Consider the following 17843-nt stretch of genomic DNA (forward strand, 5'->3'; position numbering starts at 1 on the left):
CATCACAGCCATAGAGGGACATCAAAAGACCGTAACACACGTGTCCATTATAATATTATACAACGGGTAGGTCTAATCCTGGATGCTGATTGGTTAAATCCGTAATCCAGCCAGTGTCTATTCCACAAGTTACCCCTGACTGAAGCTATGACGTTGAAATGCCTATTTACTCTGTTCCATCTCATTGCACAATCCACTGTCTCATCAGCCCAGCCAGACAATTTATATCTAGACAATATCTCCCATTTCTTTTAGACTAACATTTAGTTTTCAACAGTGGAGATTTGTATAATCCAAACACTGGCTTCTCGGGCATTATCACTTCAGTACGATAGATCCACACAGTATTAGTAGATCTATCTGTGGTTTACATTCTCACTATGCTCTGTTAGACATGGTCCACCAATCCGTCAGCTCCCAGTGTATTGATATTTACTCGCTGTCAAATGTTGAACTGCATTAATACTCATTGACGAACGGAGACGGTGTGTGTGTGTGAGTGCATGTCACGTAGCCTGCGAATAATGAGAGCGTGTGACGGATGGAGGACATAACAGAGATGGAAAAGGAGAGGTTGTCCTGCACATGTTCTAAAGCAAGGTCTGTATGGGTGTTGTAGTTTGGGTAAATAAATGAAAATGTAGTCCTGAGTTGTTATGGTGCATCGTTGGTAATTCTGTAGGGGAATAGAGTTCACTTACACAGTCAGGGTGTTGTTTTTTTGTTTATTTCAATATAACATTTATATAACCAGGCAAGTGAGTTAAAAACATTAAAGGGGCACAGTCCATACTAAGGGGAGGGATCGAGGAATGGGTAGACACACTGGAGGAAGACTTCCCATTCACATGCCTACAAGTCATTTAGTTGATATGTGGCATAGTCACACTAGTCTCCTTCTCTACTATATGGGAGTGGGTGGAGAGTGGTTGGTCACTGGAGTCCCAAAGGGGTGTGTACCGATGCCACACCCCTTAACACAATCTGACTTCCTGTCTGCACCAGTGCTCCTTCCTGTGGCTCATTGTTCTGGAGCGTGGCTCGAACCGGAAGCCCACCAGGAAAAACCTCACCAATCACTGGACAGGACCCAGTCCTCCATGATCCCTGCCAAGCCTACCCCAATATGAGGCAACACATGTATAGACATCAAAACAATGGTGATGCATAAATCATTCACTCAGCATTCAACTTTTTTGGGGGTCTCACACATGCCTTGAGAAGTCTTGCATTCCATTCCATTTCTCTGTAGGTCTCTTATTTTAAACTTCACATCTGTTACTCGGTGGGGTCTTCATCTGTGACTAGAACAGCTTGAGTCTAACTGCAAATAGCAGCCTAGCGTTAGCCTCTGTTCCACCAGGTCACACAGAACTATTTCAGTAATATACTTCATATATCCTGTAGGGTATCATGATACCCCTATCGCGATACTACGATACCTGATTTTCCTTGGCAAAAAGGAAAACACAAAGTAGACTAAACTCTTTGGTCCTTTAAAAACCCACTGTATGTAACATATGGTGTGCTATAGCTTGGAAAAGAAACATGGGATTCTGGGTGACAACATCAGGCTGCCTGTTACCAGCTTTAGGACTGTTTTCCTCAGGAAATTCAGTACGGGTCATGTTTTGTTTCCTTGCCATGATACCTCAGAGTATCGCAATACTGTTATCGTGACAACCCTAATATCCTGTATTCATTTATCCATGAATATCTATACTGCATGTCAGGTCCATGAATTATGTGGTACACCCATGATGGTAGCATTCCTGTTCTATCCACTTCTAAGAAGAGTAGCGTGTTTATTAAGTTGTGGTGAGAGCAGATGCTGCTCTCGTAACCACACATCTAGCTGGGTTCATTTTCAGCTGACAGACTTTCCCTCCCTCGGCCTGCAACGTTTCAGATCCGGGAGGACGACTGCAACAGCTGATTTATCTTCTCAATAGTCAGAAATAAGAGTGTTTGTGTGTGTAGTCTCGTTATGTCAGTCACTTAGTGAAGCTGTTTTTAATGCTACTTATCGTGGACTTTTAATTATGCATGTTTCTAAATCACTTGTGTTTTTATACAGTGTGACACACACACACACACAGAGCGAGAGAGAGTCTGTAGCTCCCCGAAGAAGAGAACACTCCCCGGGAAGTGATCAGTAACTCTCTTAGTCATTCACCATGCATCATTTCTGCTAATATGTGCTTTGAGGAAATGAAGGGAGTCCCACTTTGTTAAGCAGATGATTCACTCATTTAATCATCACCCAATCCTCTCTACTGCTTTTAGCTGATGTTCTCTCTCCATCTCTCTTCTCTGTGTTGCTTCACTTGCTCTCCTTCCCATTCTCTCTCTGTATATTTGCTCTCGCTCTCTCGCGCTCTCTCTCGCTCTCTCTGTGTGTGTGTGTGGGCTGCTTTGAACTCTTCCCATTATTTAACAGCTGGCACTGAGACTGTGACTTACTGCTGTCATTTAGCCTAGCAACCTCCAATTCCACACATACACTTCCATTGAACATTCGAGTCCGACTGATAAATCGGTTGACTGATGTCATCGGCCGATGTTAGCCTTTCACAGAAATATTTGTATCGGTCTTTATTCCACAGATAAAGCGCCAATTTTATTATATACATAGAATAAACAAATGCGTTTGTTCATTTGCGGTCATTTTTTGGAAATGTTCAATGGTTGCCTGAAGAGGGTAGTTAGCTTAGCTAGTTAGCAACCTGTGTGACTTTTGTGCTAACACTGGACTGGCGCCAAAGTGAACACTCGTCCTTGATACAAAAAGAACACTGCTACTGTCTGGGCCTATTACGTTAGCTGGTGGGATTATTTAGTTAGTTTCTACAAATCTGCAAAAAGCAAGACAGTTGGTGCAGAGCTATCATTCAGGCCATGTGCTTGCATTCATGAGATAAGTAACTAATGTTAATTAGCCGAATTAAAACATGTGACTAAAACCAGTGCTTGCATAAACATTTTCAGAGCATGCAATTTGCAGTTGAAATGTATAGCCAATACATTTTGTGATGAATACATATGGTTTCTGTAAGAAAAACATTGTCGTAATGAACAGATAGTTTGTGCATGTCATAATGTACTCTCATTGCAAGGTTGCCAAAAAGTGTTTATTTACGTGACCTTTGACTGTTGTAAACACTGTAGTAAATCTACTCAAGACAAATCCTGATGCTGACACCTAGTGGTGACATTATGAACGGCATGTTACTGCATTTCAACGCTCATTTGTGAACAGTACCGTTTCAGATTTACTTCGAGACAAATTTTTATTTGTTCATCCAGCCACCCCTTGTGGTGGTTTAGCGCAAACACTTTTGCATACTTCTTATCCACTGCCATAGATGCACATCTTTAAGTTGTACCTATGAAGGTAAACTAAGTTTTACTGTCATTAGTAGAGGATATAGTTGCTTTTTTGGTGGATATCCTGTAAACCCAAAATGTTCTTAATGTTAATTTTAATATTTTGTTAAGAAATAATCTTGAGCAGAATTTGTAAAAATGTACTTTAAAAAAAGTATTTTTCATTCTTTATAAAAAAACTACAGTTGAAGTCTGAAGTTTACGTACACTTAGGTTGGAATCATTAAAACTCATTTTCTACCACTCCACAAATTTCTTGTCCTAACCGACTTGCCAAAACTATACTTTGTTAACATCTACTTTGTGCATGACACAGATAATGTTTCCAACATTTGTTTACAGACAGATTATTTCACTTATAATTCACTGTATCACAACCAAGTTTACTGTGCCTTTAAACAGCTTGGAAATTCCAGAAAATGATGTCATGGCTTTAGAAGCTTCTTATAGGCTAATTGACATCATTTGAGTCAATTGGAGGTGTACCTGTGGATGTATTTCAAGGCCTACTTTCAAACTCAGTGCCTCTTTGCTTGACATCTTGGTAAAATCAAAAGAAATCAGCCAAGACCTCAGAAAAAAATGGTAGACCTCCACAAGTCTGGTTCATCCTTGGGAGCAATTTCCAAACGCCTGAAGGTACCACATTCATCTGTACAAACAATAGTACGCAAGTATAAACACCATGGGACCACGCAGCGTCATACCGCTCAGGAAGGAGACGCGTTCTGTCTCCTAGAGATGAACGTACTTTTGGTGCGAAAAGTGCAAATCAATCCCAGAACAATAGCAAAGGACCTTGTGGAGATGCTGGCGGAAACAGGTACAAAAATATCTATATCCACAGTAAAATGAGTCCTACATCGACAACCTGAAAGGCCGCTCAGCAAGGAAGAAGCCACTGCTCCAACACCACCATAAAAAAGCCAGACTATGGTTTAAAACTGCACATGGGGACAAAGATCATACTTTTTGGAGAAATGTCCTCTGGTTTGATGAAACAAAAATAGAACTCTTTGTCCATAATGACCATCATTATTTTTGGAGGAAAAAGGGGAAGGCTTGCAAGCCGAAGAACACCATCCCAACCGTGAAGCATGGGGGTGGCAGCATCGTGTTGTGGGGGTGCTTTGCTGTAGGAGGGACTGGTGCACTTCACAAAATAGATGGCATCATGAGGGAGGAAAATGATGTGTATATATTGAAGCAACATCTCAAGACATCAGTCAGGAAGTTAAAGCTTGGTCGCAAATGGGTCTTCCAAGTGGACAAGGACCCCAAGCATACCTCCAAAGTTGTAGCCAAATGGCTTAAGGACAACAAAGTCAAGGTATTAGAGTGGCCATCACAAAGCCCTGACCTCAATCCTATAAAAAATCTGTGGGCAGAACTGAAAACGTGTGTGTGTGTGTGTGTGTGAGCAAGGAGGCCTACAAACCTGACTCAGTTACACCAGCTCTGTCAGGAGGAATGGGCCAAAATTCACCCAACTTATTGTGGGAAGCTTGTGGAAGGCTACCCAAAATGTTTGACCCAAGTTAAACAATTTAAAGGCAATGCTACCAAATACTAATTGAGTGTATGTAAACTTCTGACCCACTGGGAATGTGATGAAAGAAATCAAAGCTGAAATAAATCTCTATTATTCTGACATTTCACATTCTTAAAATTAAGTTGTGATCCTAACTGACCTAAAACAGGGAATTTTTACTAGGATTAAATGTCAGGAATTGTGAAAAACTGAGTTTAAATGTATTTGGCTAAGGTGTATGTAAACTTCCGACTTCAACTGTATATATCGAGGGAGGAATGGGAGGTGATGCAGCTGTCATGTAGAGATCACACCTGTACATACCATGCCAAGAATGTGCAAAGCTCTCAAGGCAAAGAGTGGCTACTTTGAAGAATCTAAAATATACATATAATTATTTTAACACTTTTTTTTGTTTACTTCATGATTCCATATGTGTTATTTCATAGTTCTTATTTCTTCACTCTTATTCTACAGTGTAGAAAATAGTAAAAATGAAGAAAAGCTCTTGAATGACTAGGTGTGTCCAAACTTTTTACTGGTGTGTACTACCGTTCAAAAGTTTGGAGTCACTTCGAAATGTCCTTGTTTTTGAAAGAATAGCAAAAAAAATATTGTCCATTTTAAAATAACATGAAATTGATCAGAAATACAGTGTAGACATTGTTAATGTTGTAAATGACTATTGTAGCTGGAAACGGCTGATTTTTAATGGAATATCTACGTAGGCGTACAGAGGCCCATTATCAGCAACCATCACTCCTGTGTTCCAATGGCATGTTGTGTTAACTAATCCAAGTTTATCATTTTAAAAGGCTAATTGATCATTAGAAAACCCTTTTGCAATTGTTAGCATAGCTGAAAACTGTAGTTCTGATTTAAAGAAGGAATACAACTGGCCTTAAGACTAGTTGAGTATCTTGGATCAAATCAAAGTTTATTTGCCACGTGCGCCGAATACAGCAGGTGTAGACCTTACAGTGAAATGCTTACTTACAGGCTCTAACTAATAGTGCAAAAAAGGTGTTAGGTGAACAATGGGTAAGTAAAGAAATAAACAACAGTAAAAAGACAGGCTATATACAGTAGCGAGGCTATAAAAGTAGCGAGGCTACATACAGACACCGGTTAGTCAGGCTGATTGAGGTAGTATGTACATGTAGATATGGTTAAAGTGACTATGCATATATGATGAACAGAGAGTAGCAGTAGTGTAAAAGAGGGGTTGGCGGGTGGCGGGACACAATGCAGATAGCCCGGCGAGCCAATGTGTGGGAGCACTGGTTGGTCGGTCCAATTGCGGTAGTATGTACATGAATGTATAGTTAAAGTGACTATGCATATATGATAAACAGAGAGTAGCATCAGTGTAAAAAAAGGGTTTGGGGGGGCACACAATGCAAATAGTCCGGGTAGCCATTTGATTACCTGTTCGGGAGTCTTATGGCTTGGTGGTATAAACTGTTGAGAAGCCTTTTTGTACTAGACTTGGCACTCCGGTGCCGCTTGCCATGTGGTAGTAGAGAAAACAGTCTGTGGTTGGGGTCTTTGACAATTTTTAGGGCCTTCCACTGACACCGACTGGTGTAGAGGTCCTGGATGGCAGGCAGCTTAGCCCCAGTGATGTACTGGGCCGTACGCACTACCCTCTGTAGTGCCTTGCGGTTAGAGGCCGAGCAATTGCCGTACCAGGCAGTGATGCAACCCGTCAGGATGCTCGATGTTGCAGCTGTAGAACCTTTTGAGGATCTCAGGACCCATGCCAAATCTTTTTAGTTTCCTGAGGGGGAATAGGCTTTGTTGTACCCTCTTCACGACTGTCTTGGTGTGTTTGGACCATTCTAGTTTGTTGTTGTGGACACCAAGGAACTTGAAGCTCTCAACCTGCTCCACTACAGCCCCGTCGATGAGAATGGGGGTGTGCTCGGTCCTCCTTTTCCTGTAGTCCACAATCATCTCCTTAGTCTTGGTTACGTTGAGGGATAGGTTGTTATTCTGGCACCACCCGGCCAGATCTCTGACCACCTCCCTATAGGCTGTCTCGTCGTTGTCGGTGATCAGGCCTACCACTGTTGTCTAGTCTGCCAACTTAATGATGGTGTTGGAGTCGTGCCTGGCCATGCAGTCGTGGTTGAACGGAGAGTACAGGAGGGGACTGAGCACGCACCCCTGTGGAGCTCCAGTGTTGAGGATCAGCGTGGCAGATGTGTTGCTAGCTACATCAGCGTTTGTGGGTTCGATTACAGGCTCAAAATGGCCAGAAACAAATAACTTCCTTCTGAAACTCGTCAATCTTTTCTTGTTCTGAGAAATGAATGCTATTCCATGCGAGAAATTGCCAAGAAACTGAAGCTCTCATACAATGCTGTGTACTACTCCCTTCACAGAACAGTGCATACTGGATCCAACAGAATAGAAAGAGTGGGAGGCCCCAGTGCACAACTGAGCAAGAGGAAAAGTATATTAGAGTGTCTAGTTTGAGAAACGGACGCCTCACAAGTCCTCAACTGGCAGCTTCATTAAATAGTACTCGCAAAACACCAGTCTCAACGTCAACAGTGAAGAGGCGACTCCGGAAATCTCCCTTTTTCAGGACCCTGTCTTTCAAAGATAATTCGTAAAAATCCAAATAACTATACAGGGACACTAAAGAGGCCTTTCTACTGGCTCTGAAAAACACCAAAAGAAAGATGCCCAGAGTCCCTGCTCATCTGCGTGAACGTGCTTTAGGCATGCTGCAAGCAGGCATGAGGACTGCAGATGTGGCCATGGCAATAAATTGCAATGTCCGTACTGTGAGACGCCTAAGACAGCGCTACAGGGAGGCAGGACGGACAGCTGATCGTCCTCACAGTGGCAGACCACGTGCAACAACACCTGCACAGGATCGGTACATCCAAACATCACACCTGCGGGACAGGTACAGGATGGCGGCAGCAACAACTGCCCGAGTTACACCAGGAACACACAATCCCTCCATCAGTGCTCAGACTGTCCGCAATAGGCTGAGAGAGGCTGGACTGAGGGCTTGTAGGCCTGTTGTACGGCAGGTCCTCACCAGACATCACTGGCAACAACGTCGCCCATGGGCACAAACCCACCGTCGCTAGACCAGACAGGATTGGCAAAAAGTGCTCTTCACTGACAAGTCGCGGTTTTGTCTCACCAGGGGTGATGGTCAGATTCACGTTTATTGTCGAAGGAATGAGCATTACACCGACACCTGTACTCTGGAGCGGGATCGATTTGGAGGTGGAGGGTCCGTCATGGTCTGGGGCGGTGTGTCACAGCATCATCGGACTGAGCTTGTTGTCATTGCAGGCAATCTCAACACTGTGTTACAGGGAAGACATCCTCCTCCCTCATGTGGGACCCTTCCTGCAGGCTCATCCTGACATGACCCTCCAGCATGACAATGCCACACTGCTCGATCTGTGTGTGATTTCCTACAAGACAGGAATGTCAGTGTTCTTCCATGGCCAGCGAATAGCCCGGATCTCAATCCCATTGAGCACGTCTGGGACCTGTTGGATCGGAGGGTGAGCGCAAGGGCCATTCCCCACAGAAATGTCCGGGAACTTGCAGGTGCCTTAGTAGAAGAGTGGGGTAACATCTCACAGCAAGAACTGGCAAATCTGGTGCAGTCCATGAGGAGGAGATGCACTGCAGTACACACCAGATACTGACTGTTACTTTTGATTTTGACCCCCCCCACCCCTTTGTTCAGGGACACATTATTCAATTTCTGTTAGTCACGTCTGTGGAACTTGTTCAGTTTATATCTCAGTTGTTGAATCTTGTTATGTTCATACAAATATTTACACATGTATGTAAATATTTACACATGTATATGTGTCCTAGCCTACCTACCTACGCCGATATCAATCTAGATCAGGATGATCTATTTTGAATTGATTTGAGAAAGGTTGCAAGAGTCCTAGGCTGTTTTTAAAACTGCAGCTGCAATTAAAACATGTATAATAATAATCTCTAGAATTAAAATATGTATAATAATAGTCTCTACAATTAAAACATAAGGTGGCCCCCGAAAGCCAGATGGACATGTGTAAATGTGACACACATTCGGGACTTATTTTACTGTAGAATAGGCTGTGCTGCAGCAAATGTAGGGCCAACCTGTCACAAGAAAACAAGTTCCCATGATGAGATGATAGGTCTACATGCATTGTGAACTGCGCTCCATACTGAAATGGGTTGTCTGTCCCAGCCTGAGCGTTGATGATTGATCATGTAGAGAGAAGGTCGTAGAGAAGCCACATTTAGACATTGCCTATAATTTAACGGTTTCATTTCACGTCAAGCTGTTCATATAAATATTTTTTTATAATTTATTGGTTTCTTGCAGTTATTTGTCCCGGGAAAAGGGAGTGGTTTTGAGCGGTAAATCTCGATAACCAATTTCCTGCCATTCAAAACTGAAGTGCGTGTTTTTTTTGTTGTTGACTGGAGGAAAAAGAGACAACACACTGAATGGAGGCCTATGTTCTGCAGTGGTTCTGCAGTGGTTCTGCAGTGATGATGGTCCACAGCCAGATGTCTGTCACTACCATAGAAGTCAAGTCTGGATCTATTAATATGGTCACTACATTGTACAGGGGATTACATCAGCTAGAAGAGCAGCTCTGTCTAGCCTCCATCTCTTCTCTTTCTCTCTCGCCTGTCTTTCTCTTCTCTCATTCATTCTCTGGTTCTCTTTTTTATAACAAGGCTGTTTAGTATTTATCTCCTACCTCTGTCTGTCTGTGTGTCTGTGTGTGTGCAGCGCAGAGATGGAGTTAGAGGGAGAGGGGAGGTTCTCCGGGGGAAGAGAGAAACGGGGAGCACTCTCTTCTCCCAAATATCTTCAACACTCCGGCAGCAGCTTGGGGAAACTCCGCTGAATGACGCTGCTATTATGAAGCTGCTGGCAATTATGCAGCATAAAGCGATTTTCATCTCTCCATCTCTTCTCCCACTAACCAGCCTATTCTCAATGCACAGTGGAGATTGGAGTGTGTGTGCATGTTTTCGTGTGTGTGTGTCTATCTGTCAGCTCCTGTATGTGTGTGTGTGTGTACTCCCGATCTGCCTGGCCTCTCAGAGATAGGAGCGACCAGACCAACAGTAATGTTATCATCCGAGGGAAGTCTGTGGACAGACAGTGGAAATGAGAAGGTGATAAGACCTGATAGCATCTCTGTTGCACCCTCAGCTGAACACAGACAGATAGGCCAACACCAGCCTGCCTGCTGGGCCAATGCTAGTACAACCTCTAGGACCTTCTGCACTGACAGAAACACTGCTACTGCAATGCCATTTTGTCAGGGTTATGATCATTTGATTGGCACTGTCTCTTATTGATCTCCCTCAGACTCTTATGGTTTCTCTATTTTAGCCTGGGCTGTGTTCATTAGGGTAAAGCATTAGATATTGAAATGTAGCGTTTCTCCCCATTTCCGTCTGTTTCAAAACATTTCCTTCCATTTTGTGCTGGGTTTTTCCATGGTTTTTGCTTTAGCCTACTTCTCTGACATTCACTGTGGTGCTAGAGTCCTACATATCTACCAGGCTACTTCTATTCCCCCTCTCTGCCATTCTTTCTCCTCTGACTGACGTCTCATCTCTCTCTTCCTCTCCTCCTCAGACTCGCAGCGCTCCCACCTCTCCTCCTTCACCATGAAGCTGATGGACAAGTTCCATTCGCCCAAGGTCAAGAGGACGCCATCGAAGAAGGGCAAGCAGTTGCAGGTCGAACCAGTGGTCAAGAACCAAGAGAAACCCGTCAACAAGGTGTGTGCGTGTGCGTGCGCACGTGCGTGCGTGTTTGCTTGCTTGCTGTCGGAAACCCAGCTCTCCCACCTATCCCATGCTCTTGTTTACCTACGTGTGTGTGGTTTTCCGTCCAGTACCTTGCTTTGTATTGTATTGCTCTGCCCTATTGTGTGTGTTTGTGTGAGAGTTTCCTGTGGTTTCTGAGTTGTTGTGAGTGCTGCCTTTGGCTGGGTAACAGGTGCTACCACCAGTAGGTGTCCCCCCCAAATGGCACCCTATCCCCTATATAGTGCACTATTACCCATTAATTACCCTGGTCTAAAGTAGTGCACTACATAGGGGATAGGGTGCCATTTGAGGGACACACCCATACACACATGAATGGAACTGAAGTTGGCCAGTTTCCTGAATAAACTCCTCTCACTCCCAAGGCTTTAGTGTAATGACTTCAATTCCCTGACAGTTTTGTATGTACACTGAGTGTACAAAGCATTAGGAACACCGTACTAATATTTAGTTGCACCCCCTTTTGCCCTCAGAATAGCCTCAATTTGTCGCGGCATGGACTCTTCATGCCGTGACAAACATTCCACAGGGATGCTGGCCCATGTTGACTCCAATGCTTCCCACAGTTGTGCGAGATGTCCTTTGAGTGGTGGACCATTCTTGATACACACGGGAAACTGTTGAGCGTGAAAACCCAGGAGCTTTGCAGTTCTTGACACACTCAAACCAGTGTCCCTGGCGCCCACTACCATACTCTGTTCAAAGGCACTTAAATATTTTGTCTTGTCTGTTCACCCTCTGAATGGCACACATACATAATCCATGTCTCAATTGTCTCAAGGCTTAAAAATACACAGTCCATGTCTCCTCCCCTTCATCTACACTGATTTGAAGTGGATTTAACAAGTGACATCAGTAAGGGATAACAGCTTTCACCTGGATTCACCTAATGTTCCGAATGTTTTGTACACTCGGTGTATGTAGGATCTTAATTTGAGCCAGTTTGCTCCAACAGGAAAATAATCCAACAACAGCGTCAAATGTGAATTATTATGTGGATTATAATTAATATACATTTATTTTAGATTTTTGGACAATGCTAAATTACAATGTTGTTTTCGTCAAAAGGTGTGCTTTAATTTTAAACCCTGGACGAAGCTCTCTTTGGAAATGGCATTTTCTCCACCCATCAATTATTATGTCACATAGACAGCTGATTTCCTCTGAGCTTACCATGTTTCATTGTGTTCGTTAGGGCCATTTTGCAACAGGAAACGACTGAGCGTTTCTCATTGGACAAGTTCAAATAGTACCTCCCTGTTTCACTCTGTTTCCATCCTTTTGGTGCCTACTGAACACAACCCAAGCTGAACATGTCGTTCTATTCTATTTCTTTCTGTTCTGTAGAAGGTGAGTCGGCTGGAGGAGCAGGAGAAGGAGGTAGTGAGCGCGCTGCGCTACTTCAAGACCATCGTGGACAAGATGGTGGTGGAGAAGAAGGTGCTGGAGATGCTGCCTGGCTCGGCCAGCAAGGTGCTGGAGGCCATTCTACCTCTGGTGCAGGTGGAGGCCCGGATAACACACAGGTACGTGAGCTGAGACGGGACAGGAGAAAGGCTAGTGTTCAAGATGGTATGTGCAGTACCACTCAACAAGTTTGGACACACCTACTCATTCAAGGGTTTTTATTTTTTATTATTTTCTACATTGTAGAATAATAGTGAAGACATCAAAACTATGAAATAACACATATGGAATCATGTAGTAAACAAATCAAAATATACATTAGATTTTACATTCTTCAAAGTAGCCACCCTTTGCCTTGATGACAGCTTTGCACACTCTTGGCATTCTCTCAACCAGCTTCATGAAGGAGTCACCTGGAATGCATTTCAATTAACAGGTGTGCCTTGTTAATTTGAGTTTGAGCCAATCAGTTGTGTTGTGACAAGGTAGGGGTGGTATACAGAAGATAGCCCTATTTGGTAAAAGACCAAGAACAGCTCAAATAAGCAAATAGAAACGAACGTCAGTCAATCTGGAAATTTTCAAGAACTTTGAACATTTCTTCAAGTGCAGTCGCAAAAACCATCAAGCGCTATGATGAAAATGGCTCTCATGAGGACTGCCACTGGAAAGGAAGACCCAGAGTTACCTCCGCTGCAGAGGATAAGTTCATTAGAGTTAACTGCACCTCAGATTGCAGCCCAAATAAATGCTTCACAGAGTTCAAGTAACAGACCCATCTCAATATCAACTGTTCAGAGGAGACTGCCTTCATGGTCGAATTGCTGCAAAGAAACCACTACTAAAGGACACCAATAAGAACAAGAGACTTGCTTGGGCCAAGAAACACGAGCAATGGACATTAGACCGGTGGAAATCTGTACTTAGTTCTGATGAGTCTAATTTTAAGGTTTTTGGTTCCAACCACCGTATCTTTGTGAGACGCAGAGTAGGTGAACGGATGATCTCCACGTGTGGTTCCAACCATGAAGCATGGTGTGATGGTGCTTTGCTGGTGACACTGTCTGTGATTTATTTTGAATTCAAGGCACACTTAACCAGCATGGCTACCACAGAATTTTGCAGCGATACGCCATCCTACCTGGTTTGCGCATAGTGGGACGATCACTTATTTTTCAACAGGACAATGACCCAAAACACACCTCCAGGCTGTGTAAGGGCTATTTGACCAAGAAGGAGAGTGATGGAGTGCTGCATCAGATGACCTGGCCTCCACAATCACCTGACCTCAACCCAATTGAAATGGTTTGGGATCAGTTGGACTGCAGAGTGGATGAAAAGCAGTCAACAAGTGCTCAGCATATGTGGGAACTCTTTTAAGACTGTTGGAAAAGCATTCCAGGTGAAGCTGGTTGAGAGAATGCCAAGAGTGTGCAAAGCTGTCATCAAGGCAAAGGGTGGCTACATTGAAGAATCAAAAATCTAATGTATATTTTGATTTGTTTAACACTTTTTTTTTTGTTACTACATGATTCCATGTGCTATTTCATAGTTTTGATGTCTTCACTATTATTCTACAATGTAGAAAATAGTACAAATAAAGAAACCTTTGAATGAGTAGGTGTCTCCAAACTTTTGACTGGTACTTTAGGTAAAAGGAAATGGGTTTTGGTTAGCATTCAGCATTGGTGAGGGATCTTTGGCCCAGTATATGATCATACCGTATTTTGTTTTTATTTTTGTGAGGTTTTTTTGTTAACAAATTTCTATTCACTTTGTTGTTTGTTTTGTCATATATACACTTTTGAGCATTTAGGAGAGACCGTTGGTCATTCCTTACATATTGTTACCCAGTCATAGCCTAGGCATGTTGCCCCTTAGTGAGATGGGCTGCGTACTACATCCTCACAGAATGTTCTTGCTGTTTTGCCACAAAATAATGTAAACAAATGGTGTCTTCATTCCCCAAGACGTTATGTAACAACCTCATTGAAGTGGTTTGATCATCAACTGCTATCTAGTTGCTTTTGACGTGTCCTGTTGGAACGTTGCTCAAAAAGGAGAACGGATGTTGTGACATCATCAGGAGCTACACTTGGTGACATCATAGTGAGACATAATCACCTCAGGCTTCCTGGAGTTTTCAGTGTGAGTGTTCAATCCCGAGTGCTCTGGTATTTCATATCTGGAAAGAGCTCCTGTTATTCTGACTGAGTTAATGTTTACCTATTTATTCAGCACTGTCAACACTTTATTCAACACTTTTATGAGCCACACGCTTCTTATCCACTCGTGCTACAAAGTGTATCGATAGGCTTGTTTTGTTATTATTAGCGGCTTGTGTCTTTTTTAATATCAAGGAATATTTCCTGTTCTTTGGTCATAGGAGTAACAACATGAATTGGTCTGTAAGGTACAAATAATGAAGTGCTAACTCGAGTTTCACCACAAACCGGAAGACGTTGTCTCCTTTTTGGTCAGTCTCCCACCACTGAGACTGACCATCAGATGCAGGCACCATCAGTCCTGTAAAATAAAGAATTAAGGAAATTATTTCAATTTCTACTCACTCAGCTCTGCCCCACAAGTCATACAACGCATTTCAACGTCATAGATTTAGCGGGTGGTAAGTTGTGAAATAGACACCGGCTGGATTGCGGTTTTAACCACTCCGCATTCAGGATTAGACCCACCCATTTTATAATACCAGTGTGATCATATACCTCAAGTTTTGAAATATAATAAAAACATCTGAGAAGAACAACATTGCAATGCCATTGGCAGGGAAATTCAAGCATTGTATTGGGCCTATAGCCTACTGCACACACCATTGCTACAGAACTGGTTTTAATAGGTTAATGTTGCATAGGCTTATGTTTTTTATGTCATGTTTTTTAAATTCTGAGTGAAAGATCTCAGCCTGCGTTTTGACTCAGAAACTGATCTCGGCTCAGAAAAGGTTGGTGACAACCGTCCCAGATCACAACCCGCCTCAGGGACTCAAGTCCTACGCCTCTGCTTCTGGAACCACCTGGGTCCAGTGCCTGTATTCATAAAGTGTCTTAGACTAGGAGTGCTGATCTAGGATCAGGTCCCCACTGTCCATGTTATCTTATTCATTGTGATCTAAAAATCAAATCTGATCCTAGATCAGCTGCACTTCTACTTTGAGATGCTTTAATATGACCCCAGTTGTTATTGCTCAATGGTCTTTTGCTTGGCTCTCTTGCCCACTTAGTTTGTTCATCGTGGCCATGAGCCTTAGCCACAGTCTTAGGCTCCATTTTGCCCATACAGCCCGTAGCTCTACTGTAACAGTATCATAGAAATAGAATCTATAGAAACGGCTTGGAACCTGTAACCCTTGAAATTTGACTGGTAAACTCACGGGGAGGACTGTTGTATAGATGCTATTTCTCTGAGCTGTATCCTGTAGAGACAGGAGGGATATTCCAGAGTTGTGAATCAGCTGCAGCGTGTTGTGACTGGTCTGAACCTCCACCACGCCCTACTGTTTCTCAAAGGTCCATTCAGCACAGCCACATACATCTAGACCAGAACAGACACACATTCTCCACTTAATACCACCACAAACACACTTTTTCCAGTCTCACACACACACACACACTTCCTCAAAAAATGTCCTCAGGGGAGACATTGAGTTAACGCATATGGCTGTCACAGTGCGGGAGAAGAGAGGTAGTCCTTTAGTCTAGCTAGTTGTCCGTATTCTCAATCTATAGAACCTGACATTAAATGTTGTATCCCTCGCTCCTCTTCCCTACACCCCCACTCTGTTCCCCTCTTCCATTCTCTGTTCCCCTCTTCCATTCTCTGTTCCCCTCTTCCATTCTCTGTTCCCCTCTTCCATTCTCTGTTCCCCTCTTCCATTCTCTGTTCCCCTCTTCCATTCTCTGTTCCCCTCTTCCATTCTCTGTTCCCCTCTTCCATTCTCTGTTCCCCTCTTCCCTGTAACACTGCCATCACTCTACTGTTCTACGCCCTCCCCCTTTATCTTCATCTGTGCTTTTCCATTCCCCCCCCAGCCTCCCCTTTCTGTCCATCTCTTCCTTCCTGTCATTTACTGTCACTTCTCTCTCTTCTTTCTCCTCAGTTCGGCTGTGTCGTCGTGTCACAACCGGGTGTACCAGAGCCTTGCCAACCTGATCCGCTGGTCCGACCACGTCATGCTGGACGGCATCGACCTGGATGACAAGGACAACGTGGTCACGGTCACCACAGTCATCAAGGCCGTCCTGGATGGGGTCAAGGTAAGAGGGACAGTCGGTGGGTCTGTGAAACGATAGCTTGCAGCTTTCCACGGCTCTCAGAGAGGGTCATAGTGTCTGTTTCTCCCTTGCCGAGCTGGGGCAAATACATTTGTCAAATAGGCCTACTTTCAAATACGTATGCTGTGGTTTGGTTAGCTTGCCTGGTACAATGGCACCAAATGGAATGGTCCTGAAAGTGCAAATACTTCAAAAGTCTTTGCAACTGAATGTATTTGACCCAGGTCTGCTCTCTGACCACTCAGTTTTTGTCTAAATGATGTAATGAACACATCTTAATCTGATTGAAAACAGTTTACTGTACACATTGAAGCTGTGTGGTTCTAACAGGAGCTGGTCAAACTCACCATAGAGAAACAGGAGCAACCCTCCCCCACCACACCCAACAAACCCCCACCACCGCCTGTCACTACACCAGAGAGGTGAGTGAACGCCCACAAACAACCCTACATACACCAGCCTTTTTCCTGTCAGTCTATCTCTTGTCACACACACTGACTCTCTCTCCTGTTCTGTTCCCAGCAGGTCAGAGTTGCCACTGACAGAACGGGAGAGGGAGATCCTGAGTAAGACCCCGCCCACCGAGGCTGTGACGGACATGGCAGAGGAGGACATAGCTCCGCCCAAACCCCCCCTCCCTGGCCTGAAGATGGATGCGCTCAGGTGAGGAACACTGGACTCCATCTTTGGATATAATCGACAGTGGCATACCAATAGTATGCACCAGGGCCCACTAGACCAGACCGACTCTTTAGGGCCTTTTAGTTTTAGGGCCCAGAGTTTTTCCCTGGGTCTTAAATATGGTGTATTCAACATTTTCAGTTGTAAAGGGCTTCATCTTCTCATCGCCCTGTCCTCATCTGCAATTCATTGAATTGGCTTCTTCCAGATATTTTGAGTGAGATATTTATTTAACTTGGAAGAAGGTGAAGAAATGAGGAGATGAAGCTACTTGAGACTATTGAGATGCACCCATGTAGCGTGAGAGTGGTTTTTCAGTACTGTCCCGCTCAGACTCTCTTTACCTTAGTGAAACAAAAACCAATAATATTTCACTCTCTGCATGAGTTGTCGCACACTGATTTCAATGAGTGAAATTGTCATTCTATCGCTTTCAAGTTCCTGTTTCTGACTGTCTTAAAGCGGTCATGTTTGTTACTGTAAGTTCCCAGTGGAAAGAGAAGTTACCCCTTGTCACAGTAATGAGAAGGAACCTGCAGTCTCGACTGTCTGCAGTCAGAAAAAAAGCAGAAGCGGTCCAGTGCCACATGGTGTAAGTGACCGCTTCTGTGGTGCTGTTGCGTGAGCACTTCTGGAAGTTTTTTCTTTTTAGAATTCTGCCAAAGAGGAAGTGAAGTGAAGTGAAGATGATAAAACTGAAATGTTTGCGC

The 17843-nt window shown here is 43.6% G+C and overlaps 1 protein-coding gene across 4 annotated transcripts in view; it reads left to right on the plus strand.

Moving 5' to 3' along the window:
* The window catches only part of rapgef1b (Rap guanine nucleotide exchange factor (GEF) 1b), a 92424-nt gene that overhangs the window by 27330 nt on the left and 47251 nt on the right, over positions 1-17843 (plus strand). For 3 of the 4 annotated variants that reach the window (XM_045693056.1, XM_014141709.2, XM_045693050.1), the window contains exons 2-6: positions 10563-10708; positions 12104-12282; positions 16278-16434; positions 16783-16874; positions 16975-17115. In XM_045693056.1, coding sequence (XP_045549012.1) covers positions 10563-10708; positions 12104-12282; positions 16278-16434; positions 16783-16874; positions 16975-17115 — 715 coding nt within the window. The remainder of the gene's footprint in view (positions 1-10562; positions 10709-12103; positions 12283-16277; positions 16435-16782; positions 16875-16974; positions 17116-17843) is intronic. The other variant, XM_045693053.1, reaches the window with a different exon arrangement.

This window comes from Salmo salar, chromosome ssa01, assembly GCF_905237065.1.
Source record: "Salmo salar chromosome ssa01, Ssal_v3.1, whole genome shotgun sequence".
NCBI classification, from domain to species: domain Eukaryota; kingdom Metazoa; phylum Chordata; class Actinopteri; order Salmoniformes; family Salmonidae; genus Salmo; species Salmo salar.